The 16,588-nt window shown below is 32.4% G+C and overlaps 2 protein-coding genes across 4 annotated transcripts in view; both read right to left on the reverse strand.

The window, feature by feature from the left end:
• Window positions 1-11,018, reverse strand: part of LOC134847580 (anoctamin-8-like) — a 36,504-nt gene extending 25,486 nt beyond the window's left edge. Inside the window, exons 1-3 of one of the 3 annotated variants that reach the window (XM_063864675.1) lie at window positions 10,855-11,018; window positions 6,572-6,690; window positions 2,048-2,197 (exon numbers count right to left, since the gene is read on the reverse strand). In XM_063864675.1, the coding sequence (XP_063720745.1) occupies window positions 2,048-2,197; window positions 6,572-6,575 (154 nt within the window). In that variant the 5' untranslated portion in view covers window positions 6,576-6,690; window positions 10,855-11,018. Of the gene's footprint in view, window positions 1-2,047; window positions 2,198-6,571; window positions 6,691-9,235; window positions 9,452-9,483; window positions 9,655-10,854 lie in introns of those variants that run through there. The other 2 variants (XM_063864676.1, XM_063864677.1) reach the window with 2 other exon arrangements.
• Window positions 11,019-16,150: 5,132 nt separating this feature from the next.
• The window catches only part of LOC134848516 (activating molecule in BECN1-regulated autophagy protein 1-like), a 407,400-nt gene continuing 406,962 nt past the window's right edge, over window positions 16,151-16,588 (reverse strand). Inside the window, exon 11 of the mRNA XM_063866011.1 lies at window positions 16,151-16,377. Within this exon, the coding sequence (XP_063722081.1) occupies window positions 16,317-16,377 (61 nt within the window). The 3' untranslated portion in view covers window positions 16,151-16,316. The remainder of the gene's footprint in view (window positions 16,378-16,588) is intronic.

Raw genomic sequence — 16,588 nt, forward strand, 5'->3', positions numbered from 1 at the left:
GATACTTTTTGAATTCGTCATACTGATGCGGGACGAGTAGCGAAATTTCAAAAATTAGATTTTGCCAAAACCTTAGTTGTTTCTCAACTAAAATAAGTGTTAAGAGTAAAAAAATTTCCAAAAGGCTAGCCTTTCTCTTAGAAAAAAATACGGAGTAGCCCACTCTGCAGGAAAAATTCGTGCAACCGCTTCTTTCGACTGACATTTGCAGACAGGGTAGTTTTTAAGACAATTCAAAAAGTTTCTAGAAAACCGTCAAAACTCAAAAACTTGACTGTCCGAAGTCGGTAATTTTTTCTTCTAAATGCAGATCGTGGCTGGTAAAGTAGAGAAAATTCCCAAAATTGAACGATTGAAGGCTAATTGAGAATTGGCTCGGTAATTTTTGAGTCCAAAAAACTTCCAAAAACGGTCCAACTGTCAACGCTTTAACTTGTTTAAAGACCATTTCTTTTTCTTCAAAAACTGGGCGTATTAAATTTTTAAGTTAAGTTTCCAACAACCTGTTGGGTTGAATAAACCTATGATATCAGATTTGGCAACATAATTATCGAGAAGAATTCAAAAAACGGTCAAAAAACACATTGACTTTTCCGAGAATCATAGCTTTTTGTGAGAGATTTACGCGACCTTGAGTTTCGATTGAACCCAAAAAACTCAGATTTGGGAAAGTAGTTTTTGAGAAAAAAGAAAAAGTTTCAAAAAACGGTCAAAAAATCAAAACTTAGATTTTTTCTGAGGGCCATACTTTTTTGTGCCAAAAAAATTTGATTGAAACGCATACGCAAAAAAACTTCTCACAAACGGTTCTTTGGGTTGAATCTCAGACATGAGAGGGTTTTTTTGGTTGAATTCATGAAAATTAGAAAAAAAACGCTCAAAAAACTTTAAAAAAACTGAATTTTAGAGGACGATGAATTTTTGTGTATAAAAAACGTTTTAGCGGTCCCGCTAATGCACCCGTTATATCCATTGAACCCATAACCTTAAGTTTGGGAGGTTAGTTTTTAAGAAAATTTTTAAAAGATCCACAAAAATCAGAAGCTTGGCAATTCCGAGGAGCCATAATCTTACGTGCAATAAAAATTGGGCATAACCGCTTTTGAAAAAAAAGTTTTTCAAATCAATTTTTTCAATGAAACCAAAAAATAGATTTGCTAGGTTAGTTATAGAGAAAACGAAAAAAGTCAGAAATATCGGTCAAATATTCCCCCACATACCTTTTCGAAGGCTGTAGACAAAAGGGGAAAGCAAAAAAGGCCAGTTGAATATGCACGAAATATAGGCAACCTTTCTTTAGATACCCCTTTTTTGGAAATCGGTAGAACAGTCTTTGAGGAAAATTTCTATTTTTTTGCAAAAAGTATTAACATTTTCCAGCGCTTCAAAAAATGTAATAAAAAACCCATTCACTTTCATAATAATCTACCTTTTTTAACCTACAGGAACTCTAAGAAAACATGCCAAGCAAGAATTTTGCAATTCAAGTTACACCTGAACAAAAGCGAAAACAAGGCCGACAATCTTTGAGCAGACACTAGTTGAGCCGAAAAAAAAAACTTATTATGGAAAAAAAAACTTGAAAAAATTTCAAGTCCCTCTGAAACTACCCTGTGGTAACAAGTACCCACCCAGTAGTTTAAAATGAGTTTTCATGAAATTGAGCATTTCAGCTGAAGAGCATGTCAGGTGAAGAGCATTGAGCATGTCAAGTGATTCAAGTGATTTTGTTAAACTAGTTGTTAACAAGAAAAAAGTCTACATACTGATTTTATAACGCTTGCTAATCGCAAGCGTCGAAATAACGTATATGTGATCACAATTTTCTACGTTTAGACCATATGCTTAGCATTGAACTTACAAATAGCAAGTGAGCGCTTGAACCTAGATAAGTTTAAGAGAAAAAACGGGATGCAAAAACTCAACAACATAAACGCGAAAAAATTTCCTTAAGTTCAAAAATGTTTTTTTTTGCCACAATTAATGTGGTATCTAATTTGCAAAGCATTTATTATTAACATTATTAACACAGTAAGTGGAAAATAGCCTGTGAATGAATTGGGGCGGTTGTTGTTGCACCACTGGTGGGGTACTGTCCATTTGGGTTGCATGATTCCCATCCTGCGGGGACCTCGGAATCGAGGACGCATGCTGGGGGAGTTGTTGGAGGAGCTGTTCACATCAGACGACACCTCTTCTAGAACAGAACTGGGAATTTCAATTGGTTTTAAAAAAAATCAGCAACTAAAAAGTTTTATGATAGAAATTTGAGACCGGTTTAATTAGCTGCAGATAGAGAATCTAATTGACTTAATTGAAAATCTGAAAACACACGCTTCATTTTCCATTGCATATTTTGTTTCAAGTTCCAAGATTGTTTTTTTCAAAGTTATAAGGAATTGCAAGAAAATCGAATGGGCAGAAAAAAATAAAAGAGCAAATGGCCTATTTCGGGAAGTTGTTGCGTACAAAAACTAGCTTTTCAGACATCTTATATGTCTCAAACTTGTCTAACATTCAAATCTGCTTGCAAAAATTCTTCTCAACTGACAAATTGCTGTCATCAACTGATTCTGTCTAGAAAGAGTTGCAAAACGATGGAACAGACAAAATTAATGAAAAAAAGCAAATGACCTATATCAGACAATTTTGCATGCAAAGCTAATTTTTCAGACAAAAAGTACGTGTCAAGGTCACCTAAAATCAATTTCGCATGCAAATGTAGCTTAAACTAAGCAGATTGCTCATTTAACTAATTCTGTTTGTTCCAATTTTTCAAAAATTATTGTTCCTTCTATTTTCGAAGAAAATGAGTGAACATTTTTTTCTCGGAGTTGTTCTTTTTCTCAAGACAAGATTCGACTTTTTAACTGGCGTTTTTTGACAACTTTTTCTTATATCAGCTGAAAGGTATTGTTCACTTGATCTCAAATTTATAAAAAATATATTTCACCGGTGATAACTTTTCGTGAAATTTGGGGGTTTACAGATTGCCATCTCGGCCAATTGGGACAATTAGCGCGCAGTATAGTTCGTGCTATTAACGCGTAAACAGAGTTTTACTCCGTCTTAAAAAAAATTCAAGTGTAATTGAGGCAAGCTATTTGACCTGCTTAATACTTTGCTATATGCGAAACAGATCATTGTGTATTCTAAAAAGCGTATGGGTTAATGATTTTTGAAAAAAAAACATTTTTTTCTTTCTTTTAAATGGCACCCATTTTCTAAGAGCAAACCGTTCTCCCTAGACCTTGAATTGCGGTTAGATGATTCAGCGCTTCGCCTTAATACGCGCAGTTTTGTTATATTCTATTCAAAAATGTTGCTATTTATTGTTCCACTTTTTTTTCGAGAGAGAAACGAAATATATATGCTTGGTGCACTATTTTTATTCAGATCAATTTTGGCGATGAGAAAAATAGTTTTCAACACATGATGAACATCAATGTTTGAATCCTAACTAGCAAGTTTTATTGCCCGCTGAAGATATTGTTTTCCTCAAAAGAATTTCGGAAGCTAGGGAAATAAAAATTACCAATTTGATCATTATTGCTTCGATTTTCGAAAAAAAACGGAATATTTATGCTCGGTGTGATTTTTTTATTCAATCAATTTTGGCTGATCAAAATAATAGTTTTCAACAAAAATTTTTTATTTTCCATTGAAAATATTGACTTCCTGGGTTCAAATCTGAAAAGATATTTTACCTCCGCTGTTTTTTTGTTAAGTTCTGGGGGTTTCAGAATCGCCAAAGTGGCCATAATCTGGACTAAATTATGCGCGCATTGAAGAGTTTATTTATAATGCTGAGAGCACAACGCGAATTATTTATGCGTGCCGAATTATCCCGCACAACAAAATCTTTCCGAATTGAATTGAAGCTAGTTAATCGGTCGTATCAATTTTGTACGACTCAAAATTTCACACTTTGATAGTCCAAAATTTATAGATTTTCAATATTTTCTTTTCTCAAAAGTTATTCGATATAATTTAAGGGACAGTCGGAACATTCAAGGCTTGCCCTGATATACGAGCAGTCTTGTATTCATTTATGCGTGCTTCTACAAACTACTCTATGACATTGAAAGCATAAACGTGAATTTTCTAAGTGTCAGGAGTTAACCCGCACTCGAATTAGTTCAAATTTGAATGGAGGCAAGCTAATTGATAATGTTTGTTAATTTGGCTACTCAAAATTAATAGCACTTATTACTATGTTTTGGCTGTTAGGTACGAATTATAGTTTGTCAAAACTGTTTGAGCTAAATAGATGCCAAACTGCTGACTTATTAAATGAAACAAGTTTTGATTGATTTTAACACGTAAGAGCAATGTTCAAAAACTTGATTAGTTCAAAAACATTTTAGTTCAGTTTTACGTGTTTTAACGCATTTTAATTGAGACTCTAGTTTAAGTTAGACCTCGTGACAGATATTTACAACAGTGTGGATAGCGTAGAGGACAAGAAATAAAAACAGTTACTGAGTAAAAATCAAACTTCGAGCTGTCTTGAGAAATTTTTAATGAATTATTGCCAAAACATGGGAAAACAATTTGATTTTCCCAATTTTCAATTTTATTTCTTTTAAGAAAAGATTTGTAAAAACTTTGTCTATCCGTCTGAGAATTATACTTTGAATACAGGGTTAATCACAAAAGTATCTAAATTTTGAGAAACTAGCGCATTTGGAACTGTTAGCTAGTTTTCCTTAAAAGAAGTTACGAAACAAAAATTGTGTATATAATTTTTTTGAACGGTCTAGGGTGCTTAAGTTCTTTGATATTGCCAATGTTAGGGCATAAGTTTTGATAATATTGGTCCGTTCAACTTTTTTTTATTAGTTTATTATGGTAAGTTATTAATTTTTTGGAGAAACAGAACTAATTAAAAAGTGAAATTTGGCGGTTTTTTGCGAACTGTTTGCATGCTAAATTGATATTTCAGGCAGTCTTACCACATAAATTCCAACGCAAGATTTTTTTTCAAACTAAAATTTTTTATAGAATCCAAATGCTCTTTTTTTAAACTATTGTCCAATTTTTCAGAAAACAATTTTATTTCGCATTTAATTTCTAGCTTTAAAAATAATGAAAACTCGTTTGAGTGTTAATTTTAGTCGAATGAATCGAAAAATCTCATTCAAAAGATTATCGAAAAGTCCCACACTAAAAAGTTTTATCAGCTGAGTAATGTGTCAAATGATCACAAAAGCACTGACACCAAATTTTGCATTTTCGAAATCAGCTAGCGCAATAAACCTTAAGTGAGGAAATATGCACTTTCAAAAACAAAGGCAGCAGAGAATCTAAAATTTGAATTTTTGGTAATCAGATTCAAATGAAGAGCGATTTTTTCTCAGTTAACACAAGCTATTTGACACAAACGAATTAGATGTGAATTACACAAGCGATTAAAAAGTTTAACTTTTCATATGGATCGAAAATGGACAATATTTTTTTTTCAAAAGTTTGTTTTGAAGAATGAAACTACAAAATCAAACAAACTTCGTTTTTTGTATGCTTAAACGCGGGCTATTTTTTCTCTCCACTGTAAATGATTTTTTTAAACCAATTACTAAATTTTCATTTTTTGCTTCTGTGAAGTTCTTAATTATATTTTTTGCAAAATCATAATTTATTTTACACCTTGATTTGAACAAGTATATGGAACAAATTATTTTGAAAAATTCGCGAGACTGTAACTTCATTGACATCATGTTAAAAACTTACACGTTGGACAAAAGTGCTTGTCTAAAATTATTTTTGTCAGCGCTAAGCTTTTATGAAACAATATTCCGCGCTACACATCTCAAAATACCAAACTGGCTATTGTCAAACCCCCAATTTTTCCCGGAAAATGATTGCAAGTGAAACATTTTTTTTGAGCTTTGAATATCAGTATCTTTCACATTGTTTGAAAGTTTTACAGAAAAGAATAAAAACTTGTTTGGAAAAATTCATACTGAGCACAAGATCTTTTGACATTTTTTTCCATAAGCAAAAAAATTTGAAAAAAACAAAATATCTTTGGTAGTTTTTAAGAAATCAGTTTTTGGCCGACCGACTCCAAAATTTTTCTAAAGGCGCCTTTGGCGCCAATATATACTAACTTTGAGGGGGAGCGCGCGCCAAAAAAACGCAATTTTTTTGTCAAAATTTTCCAAAAAGTGCCCAAAAACGGCTTTTTTGACCGGTTTTTTCAAAAATTTGCCTTTTTAGTGCTTTCGGAGAGCTCGGAAAATCAATTTGGTCGACCTAAAGAAAATCCGCCCCCCCCCCTCGAGAAAATCCTAGATCCGCCCCTGCGCTCATTTGAACACAAAGAGCTGCGGAAAAGGACTTTTCATTTGGCAGACTTTTCATTTGAAAGGGTCCGTATTCCCTGATTTACCGTAAAACGAATTGCCTGTCATTTCTGTGTTCTAGCCTCGATCCAGCTAGTTGGCATGAACCCGTTTGATATTTTTACTTTGCAATAGGTAAACATGCTTTTTGAGATGCCACAATCATAATTATAAGTAATCATATTGTATACATTTGTCGGTTCGAGTAATTAAAAAAAGGTACATACCCATATTGAAATTGGCTCCTTCGGCTGGTAGAATTGGGTCTATTTTATTAATTTAAACTGGAGGCAGTTATTCATTGCAGCCGAAAGTGATAAACAGTCTCTGTTGGATATTTCCAAAACTAAAACAAAGAAAGTCCACCGACAAATATATGCAAATTGTCCTCCAATCATGTATTGTTTATACAGAAGGGATCTTCTAATTGACAATTTTCGATAAATACCAAGCGTCTTTTAAAGGTAAGTTAGCAGTTTGAACTGAGCTGTAACTTGAGCACAAGAGTTGAAGTTAACTAGCTTGGAAGTCTTTCATTGTGAGAATTTGGAGCGTTGTAGGTGTTTTGTTCCCCAGTGTTATCAATAACTACTTACGACCTAGAAGGCCAAATGGAAACAACGAGAAAAATGAGTTCTCCAGGGGGCTGTTTAACTTTGAGTACCGTTCATATTATCGAAAATATAAATTTTATACAGACACTTTTTCTTTTTCATTCAAGAATTGGTGATCTTATTTTCAAGTTCGCCGATTGGTCAAAAATTTTTGCTCGCCACCGTGAGCTTAGATTCCTGGCAATAATTTTGAAAGATGAAAAAATGACTAACAATTTTTAATTTTTAGCTGTAGAACACTTTGCTGCCCTTTGTTAATTTTCTTAGAAATGAAAATTTTCAGTCTATTTCTTCTCGATTCGGCAGTAACATTTTCGACTTTATGGTGAAAAGTCAGGTCATACTCTGGATCTGAATATTTCATTAACCAGTTCTATCCAGTAGTTTGGTCTAACTGGGACTGCAAATAGTGCAAAAGAAGGTTAAATACCATTTATTATGACGGGAAATCTATGGACCGACTTAGTGGATATTTACTAAAATGTATCTCATTAAATTTGGCGTTTGGTGTTAGATATTTCGAAATCTTTTCACGTGAAGAAATTTGAAGTCAGGTGAACAGCGACCGACCTAAGGTTTACGCGAACCGAGCACATTTCCAAATAATATATAACTAAGTTTATACCCGACCTCTAAGTATGTCAACCGAAATTAATTGTGTGCCCCCTCGAAGAGATAAAAACACTTTTTTTTAAAATCTGCAAAAATTAACAGATTTTTTTTTCTTGAAAAGCAAAACAAAAAACAGTCGAATGACAAAACAAAATCCAAAAAAATTCAAAAGAATGCTAAACGATTGCATTTTTTTGCAGAATAAGTTATTAAATTTTTTCTTGTGAGGCTTGACCGTCCAAAAAACCAATGCGTTTATCTGTTTTTTTGAACACAAAATTATCTTTTGCTTAACGAAAGTTGAAAGTTCTCTTCAGGTTGATTATCAAAAAAACTCCCCTAATTGTTTATATAACACAAAAGTTAGCGGGTTGTTGTGCAAGTAGCCCAGAAAGTTCCGTCCCAGTTATTATAAAAAATATTAAACATAGACGACACGCTGTTGAAAAAGTGCAAAAGAGCGCAAGAACGACAAAAAAGATAGATTGTTTTTTTTTGCAAAAACTTTGACTTATGAAATTCAATCAATATATGATTTTCTCGGTTGTTTGAGTTCCAAGAACAACTCATGGTTGACTGTTTGTTGATAAAATTAACTCTATGTAAGAAAAACAGAATCAATTGATTGTTTTTTATTCCACTAGAATTTCCGAAAAAAAAATCCATTTATAAACTAGAAGCCATTCACAATTTTTGTGACCTTTACAATTCTATTGATCAAAAGTGGAGCTTGCCTACTTAAAAAATGAATTAATCAGAATTTAAAAAATATCAAAAATCAAACAAAAAACAATTGGCATGAACAAACTTTAAGACTTTTTCCTGAAAACTAACTGAAAAACAAATCATCATTAAACTAATTTATTGACAGTTAAAAAATAAAAAAATATAGCCAACAGACAGTTAAAAAATATATAAGCAAACGCGAGGATATTTTTGAAAAATTCATTTTCGAATTTCAAAATAATAATATATGGCCTTAATGCTCTTTGAATCTCAAAACGAGCTTATGATTTTGATTAAATTAACTAAAATTGAGAAAACTGGATATTTGTGTAAGATTTTGATTATAAAAATTAAATTCACTCGCGACACTACCAGTCGTTAACGTTTTTTCCGGCCAGTTCAACATTTCTAACTGAAGAGAGCAAGTTGACTAACTTTTAGTAGATAAAATTGAATTGAACTCAAAAAGTGCAATTTTTACCTAAGTGCATTCATAAATGCATCAATATGTATGAATGATTGTCTGTAGTTATTAGAGCATTTTAACTTTTATTAGAAAAAAAAATAAACAAAAAAATTAACCCAGACCGATATAAAAATCTTCACTGCTCGACTCTTAAAAACCAATAGATTGTCTGAATAGTCAAATTAAAATTTTTTTTTATTGACACTAAGGCAATTTTTTGAAATTTTTTGATTCCGAATCACAAACGCAACCTTTGAACTTAATATCATAGCACACTTGACCCCCGTACGTACGCTCTTTGAGGTACCTCAGATACAAGCGGAAAATTTTTTTTCACTTCACGAAGTAGTTGGAACAAAATCATAAACATAAGTTTAATAATAATAAACATATAACAAGTTAAAACCCTGCAATAGAGTAAATAAACAGTCGAAAATAGATAAAAGAAATTCAAGTTTATAAATCTTTCTTACGGATTCAACAAGTATACTAGTATAGAAGTATACTGGTTGTATGAAGTATGCTCTATTTTCTTCGCTTGAATCCTAAAATTGCGTAAATAAACAGTCGAAAATCGATAAAAGAAATTTGAGTTTATAAATCTTTCCAAGGGATTCAATAAATATGCTGGTTCTATGAAATATAGACACTCCTGGGGCATGGCAAATTGTCCCTCAGACCGTAAAAAGAGGATCAAGTTGAACTAATATAAACAACATACCGCGAATAAACTCGGGCTTGTCTGAAATAAAATGGTAGCTTTGACGTAACACTTCCAAACCCATTCGCCACATGAAGTAAATTAAATAGCTTCTAATAAAAGCCCAAATGATAAGGAACCAAATATATGATCGTTATCAATCACCGACCTCTCATTTTTCGAAAATTATTTAAAAAAATTATAAATGGAAGTAAATAATTTACTTATGCTTTACGGAAAATCATTAGACTGAACCCAATTTATGGAACTGTATTCGACCATCTTAGATACTTAGATACTTTTGTTCTTAAAGATTTTAAATATAAATATTATTGAATTTTTGAAAAAATGGGTTTTGATAAAACAAAGGTTCGATAAAATATCGTCGATTTATTATTATTTTAAGAAAAAATAACTGCTGTAAGGTAACGTAAGATTAAATATTTCTTAACTTAAGATTAGAGAACTTGAAGCGGGCAGTAATTTTTTTAAAAGCAAGCACACTTCGCGTTAACCTTTGTTTTCTAATGCTGTGAGCCAAAAAAGCCCTCAAGCATGATCGCTTTTATGTACCATGTCACAAGCTCAAAAGAACTTCCAGAAAAGTGAGCGACTAACGTAAGAGAAATTCTGAGTTTGCATGTTAGAGGCATCACTAATACCCTAAGTAAAACACAGTGCCCTGGGCAATAAAATCCGAAATTGACCAAGGAATCAGGAATCAAGAGGAAAATACAATCAATAACGCATTCCGCTACACAGCGGCAAAAAATAGTAGATCAATACAGGTCACTTTGAAGAAAATAAGCTAAGAGCAAAAAAAAAAACACGGGTAGAACAAGGGAAGGGAAAGCAAGCAGACAATTTTTGCCGCAAGATTAGCCCCAAAATTTACCATCGCAATTTAAAGCCAAATAGTTTTGACAAACAGTAGCTGCACTTCGCCCCAATTAAGTTTCTTTCAAATAGTGGGACAAATTTTTCGCCAAAAACTTTCGACTGTTCACCATTTCGATTCAAATACTCTAAATATTCCGCATTAAAGTACCTAGAATTGAACCTCCCTTCTAAAAAGAAGTAATGTAGCAAAGATTGACTTAAATCTATTAATGAAAAAATTTCAGGAAAAAAATGGTGTATAAAGTTGAACGATAAAATTAATCCTAACATAACTTTTAACGGATCTCTTTTACTATTTCCCGCTATTGGAACAGGGAGACTTTTACTACTATAAGTACAAAATCCGCATGTGATTATACATTGATTTAGTTCTTCATAGGGATGATTATTTTTTACCATGGGGCGTGGGGGGGGGGGGGGGGGGATTGGGGTTGTTGTGGAATTAAGTTATAAAAGTCCCATTGAAGACCTAAATAAAAGCGTTTTACTTACACTTATTTGTCTTAACCGGGGCGAGATTTGTATCAGATGAAGTTTTTTTGCAAAACTGAGTCAAATCAGTTAATGTAAGTTACGCGCAAAATTTTAACAGCCAGCCAACAAATGGTCAAAAAAGCATGCACAGTCGTTGTAGTCAATTGTTGGCTTTTTAAAAATAATTTGAGCAAGCTCTAAAGATGAAAGAACTCAATTATAAATAACATCAGTCTTTGTTCTAACGAATTTTAATATGTGCAGTTTGTTTTATTCCATCAATATAAACAACTTCAAAATTGACGGGCGGTGCTTGATGTTTTCCTGGATATAACGGCGAAATGGTGTTAAAATTGGGAGCAAATTGGAACCTAATTGAGACTCAAAATGTTGAGGCGGGTTAGTTGAATACAATTTTGACTCTAAAAGAGCAAATTGGTATAGTCAATGGATCTTCAAAAAAGTGACAGTTATAACAGCGAAGTGCAGTCTAAAACCAATCGTAAATCGACATCTGGCACTACATGTAGTTTATTCTCTTTTTAAATTGAAAAACTGAAGCCACTTGAAAAAACAGGCCGCTAAAATGCGCGAAAAATCTATTGAATTTTGTGAGAAAAACTTGCTAAGATGGCAAAAGATAAAAACATAAAAGGTTGCAAAAAACTAGCACAGAATCGGTTTCAAAAGTGAACACCCTGAGGCGGTTCAAAGATTTTCTCTTCGAAAATTTTGTCGATTTTTTACATATTTTTGAAAATACAGGCAAAATTTTTTTCAAAAAGTTAGTATAGATGGGCACCGAGGGCACCTTCAGAAATCATTTAAGGGTCAATAAATCGGAAATAGGCGTTGGAAAAAAGTAACTAAGGGGGATTTTTGGATAATGAGAGAACCGAATCCACGAGGGAGGGGCAACCGTCCCACTAAATCCACACCTCAGAGTGCCAATTTTTTTGAAATGCGGCCGCAAGTTTTTATTTAATTGAGCATTAGGATGATATAATTAAATATAAATAGCGCCCTTTTGGTTCAAAAAACTTATTTGAGAAACTCTAACTAAGCAAAGAATCGTACAAGAAAAGAGGGGAAAATCGTTAATGAAAAAAACCTGTGCCATTGCCATTATATAAAAAAACAAGAGCAAGCGAACGGTAGTCTGAACTTTTTTTTTCAAGCCGAAAATTTTTCAGTTATCCAAAAACAGATCTTCTTCGTAGTCAAACTTTTGGCCAGACATCGATGTTACCTGCAGGCCAAACGCTCCAGAAATCAACAAGTGGATTATAAACCAAGCTATCAAATGATTCATTGCTTCTGTCAATAAAAGTTTTCATGGAAAAAAACTTATATAAGGATCTCATAACGCTTGCTCACCGCAAGCTTATAAAACAACAAGAAAATATGTTCGCTCCGCCAGTAGCAAAAAAAACCACTTGTTTGGACCCCACTTATTACATGAAACTTACAAAATTACTTTTGATTTTCTCAACTTTAACCAATATGATATCAACCCGTACACGGAATTCAAGATGATTTTAAACTATATCGGTTAATTATGCATATGAAAATTTGACGCTTACAGAAATCAATTAATTGAAACAAATTGAAGGACAAGTTTTTCGTTTAATTTGTCTCGAACGGAAATAATCAGACCAGTTTTTTTTGACACCAGGACACTTTTTCTTATATTTTTGTAAGGGCTTTAACGAGATTTCACGCACATTACTTCTAAATATATTCTCATTTTCAAGTTAAACTTAAAACCATGAAAGTGATTGACTCTCTGATGAAATCTAAATCAGTATAAAGACATGGAAATTGCAGCTGATAGATTGCCAAGCCAGAATCTGTTACTTATATAAAAAAAATTCTCAAAATAAAAAAAACCTAATACCCATTCAATTACTTGAGTTTTAACTACTGCCACTAACTCTTCACAGAGGTAAAGTGAAAATTCTCAATATTTGAGATAAAGAGAAAAAAAAACAATCAAAAATTTGGACAAGGACAACCAATTGCTGTGAACTCATTAAAAATACCTAAAAAATTATTTCATGATTTTTTTCTTCAATTTGGTGTTGCTTTTTGTGAGTCGCTTGATGAAAAGATCAAAAAGTTACAAAAACTGACTCATTTCAAGTTCCCAAAACTTTTTATCAATGATTATTGCAACTGAAATGTTAATATTATCAAAATCTGCCGTGCAATTTATCAAACTTTTTTATCAAGGATTATTGCTACTGAACAATTAATATTATCAAAAACTGCTGTTATAATTTGTTGTACAAATAGATTGAAACAAACATCAAAGCAAGCTCTTTGCGAATGAAAAAAAAATTGGTACGAAATAACATTAATCAACAAACAATACTATGCGAATGAAAAAAGTTAACGTCAAGTGTGAAAAAAATTAATCGAAGCTAAAAGATGCAACCTACTCGGAGTAATCTTAATTTCGGGAAACAAATTGGAACCCTTACCCTCTGAAATTAACAAAAATATTGAAACCTATCACAGAGAGACTATACTGGAAACGAGGAATTACGAAGAACTTTTTAGCAAAATAATATTAAAATTGACTTTTCTCAGAGTAACTTTTGAATCATAGACTTGTTTTATCCCCAAAAACCTGACTAATAAGTCTGAATCACTGATTCGATCCAGCAATTCCATGTTGATGAAATAACCGATAAAATAAACTTGAAGAAAAATCAAAATAAAAGTCAAACCAAAAAACTTGCAAATACAAAAAGAAAATTAAAAAAACAAAAACCCCCAAAATGTAATCTAATTGCAATTACATCTTTTGAAAAAACATGTCAAAAATACAAATTCAGAATTAGCACTCGGAGGTAGCAAGCTTCGCTTTTAAAAAGTATTGATCTTTCAGCAGTGTTGTTGAATTGAGAATATCATAAAAAAATGGATGATCATTGAGCAGTGCTCTATAATTGTGGATATAATTGTTTTTATTTCACTAGCATTGTTTTATTTCACTTTTTTTGTTGTAAAAATAAACGTCCTTTAAAAAATTTATTTTTTTTTTAATTTTTGAATTTCAAAGGAGACAATACCATCAATTAAACTTTTCGATATTTTAGAATTTTTTACGATTGGCATTTTTGGTGAAACTAAACCAACTTGAGAAAACAGTCAAAAAATAATTTTTTACACAGAAGAGAAGCTCAATGTCGCACCAATTGAATGCAAAGATGAAGGAATATGAAGAAAAACAAAAAAAGTATATATATTAAAAAAAGGCTTCAAAAAATTGTTTTTTACCAGAAACATAAATGAAACTGCTAAAAAGTTATTTAAAAAACTCCTTTTGTCATTAGATTGATTAGAAGGAGCTTGTAGATAACTAGAAAGAAGCTGAATTCTGAAAAAAATTGTTTCTGCGTAAACTAAACCGACAAAATTAAGCAGACAGGCTAAAGTAGCCGACAATTTTTAGTTTTCAAAAAAGGTCCCGGCTGAAATCGAACTCCTACTCTTTGTCGTCAAAATCCTACCCGCGTTCGAAAATATAATAAGGCAAGTAAAACACTTGTACCACTTTTACGTGCAAATTTTGTGCCCAAAGATTTTTTTGGAAAAAGTGGATTACCTGGTTAAAACACCCTTTCTTATCGCAAGATTAAAAAATCAACATTCGAATCTCAAAAATATACACATTTTTTACTCAATTTCCGTTTTTTAATTGAAAAAAATATTTTTCAGTTCTGAAAAACTTTTAACACTGTGACCTATATAAGAGTGTTCTCTACGTGGTCAAATTTTAAATAACTTCATGTTCAATCAAAATCGAGACCTGGAAGTTCAAATCGACATTCAAACTAAAAAATAATATTTTCTGCGCAGTTTGCATTTTTGTTTTTGGAGAGGAATTAGATGCTTTTTTTTCTTTTTAGCAAGTAAAACTGAATTGCATTTGAATTCAAATGAGAAGTCAAACAGCATGAGGGTGTTCAAAATTTGAGGGTGTACAACTTTTAAATTGTTCTCTTAAAACTTTCTCTAAGAGAAAAAATAAAAACAAGCAAACAAAAAATACGTCTGCACACTTTTTTAAAATCAAAATTGAATCGTTTGTGTGTCAAAAACCTTTTGAAAAAATTTTATCACAACGAAAAACAAACAATAGAGAGCTGTAGAGGTGTCAATGAACTCAAAGTCAACAAATAAATGCCTTCTTTGTTCTCTATATCAATTAAAACATTATACCACTTGCAATTAATTACAAGCATAGCCGCAAAAATCTAACCGACAGAAAATAAAACAAAATCCGCAGAAAAAAATGCGATGAGAAACTGAAACGACGAAAAAAACGAGACGACAATTTTCTTATTTAATGACGAAACAAAATTAACGGAACAGTTTCATCTTTGTCTTGATTTGTTTTAGAAAAAGTTCCTTTCACGACAAACAAGTCAAGTAAAATAATTAAATACCAAATTAGCATCGATACAAATCTTATTAATGGTAAAAAAACCCGCCAGACACTGAGCCGAAACAAAATTCTGATCATTTTGAAAATTTTCATTAAAGTTCCTCCATAAATCATTTAGATAAAACTTTTTGCCTATATTTAATGTCTCAAATTACGCCTCTAATCCAATATGATATATTTTGAAACCTTTGAACTAATTACAGAAAGAAGTCAGTAGAGATGCTTGAAATTTGCCTGTTAGGTGACTTAAGAGCAGATTTGGAGATGACCCATAATTTCGGTCCTGTGAACTAATTCATTTATGGTAAAAAACTTTTAGTACCTAATTAATTAAATCTTTGATAATTAATAGATCAAATCAATCTCTGATGAGGTAGGTTTGTTTATAGGTTACGCAGCAATGAAAGGAACTGGTCAGAAGAGATGCTGGAACTGAAGTTCAGTGAAGAGGATCTATAATTTTATCCAGAACAACTCAATCAAATCTTTAGCTTTTTTGAGATTGTTGCTATTTTTTCTTACTGGAAGCTTGCTCGTTGATTGCGGGCGAGGTAAATTGCCCTGTCCAGAAAAATGACCAAAAAAGCATGTAGTTTTTAAAACAGGCACAAAAGCGGTTCTCCGTATTGAGTTGAAGAGATCGTATTTTTGTCCTTTCTGTTGTGGATAAATCGTCTTAAATAGGTTCCCTGATTTTCATCTATACAAGGGCTTTTATTACTAGGACGGATGAATCACGAGGGAACGTATCGCTGTTTTGTTTCTGCATGCTCAAACTTACCAAGTTATGATGCAGCAGTTCGACCAGGTGGCACTTGAACTACTTTTTGTCTTTCTTGTGGAATTTCGGCAAAAAAGACAAGTAAAAGATTAAACTGGCTATTTAAATTTAATATCTGATTTGCGCTACTGCTCTGTACTTTAACCACGATTAACAATTAGGAGAAATTCTACAAAGTCTAACGTGAGGGTTGCGATTCAAGCGAGAGTTTTGTTCATTTGTGCGACAAATGAGCAAGATGAATTAAATCTCTGTGTGTTCCTCTTCTTCGTCCGATTGCACTCCCAGAAGCTCAAAGTTGTCCCTGGAATTAATCAAATCAAATTGAAGCGAAATCCAACTAGAAAAATTGACCCAAAAAAAGAAAAGAATAAAAGAATCAAGTCGTATCTCGACCGAAAGGGCTTCAATGTTCCGCATCACCCGACCATACCCTCCACTACAGTTTTATGTAATTATTACCCATCAATTACCGAAATATTATTACGTTCAATTACCCATTTATAAACACTGAT

The sequence above is a fragment of the Symsagittifera roscoffensis genome, chromosome 6 (assembly GCF_963678635.1).
Source record: "Symsagittifera roscoffensis chromosome 6, txSymRosc1.1, whole genome shotgun sequence".
Lineage (NCBI taxonomy): Eukaryota > Metazoa > Xenacoelomorpha > Acoela > Convolutidae > Symsagittifera > Symsagittifera roscoffensis.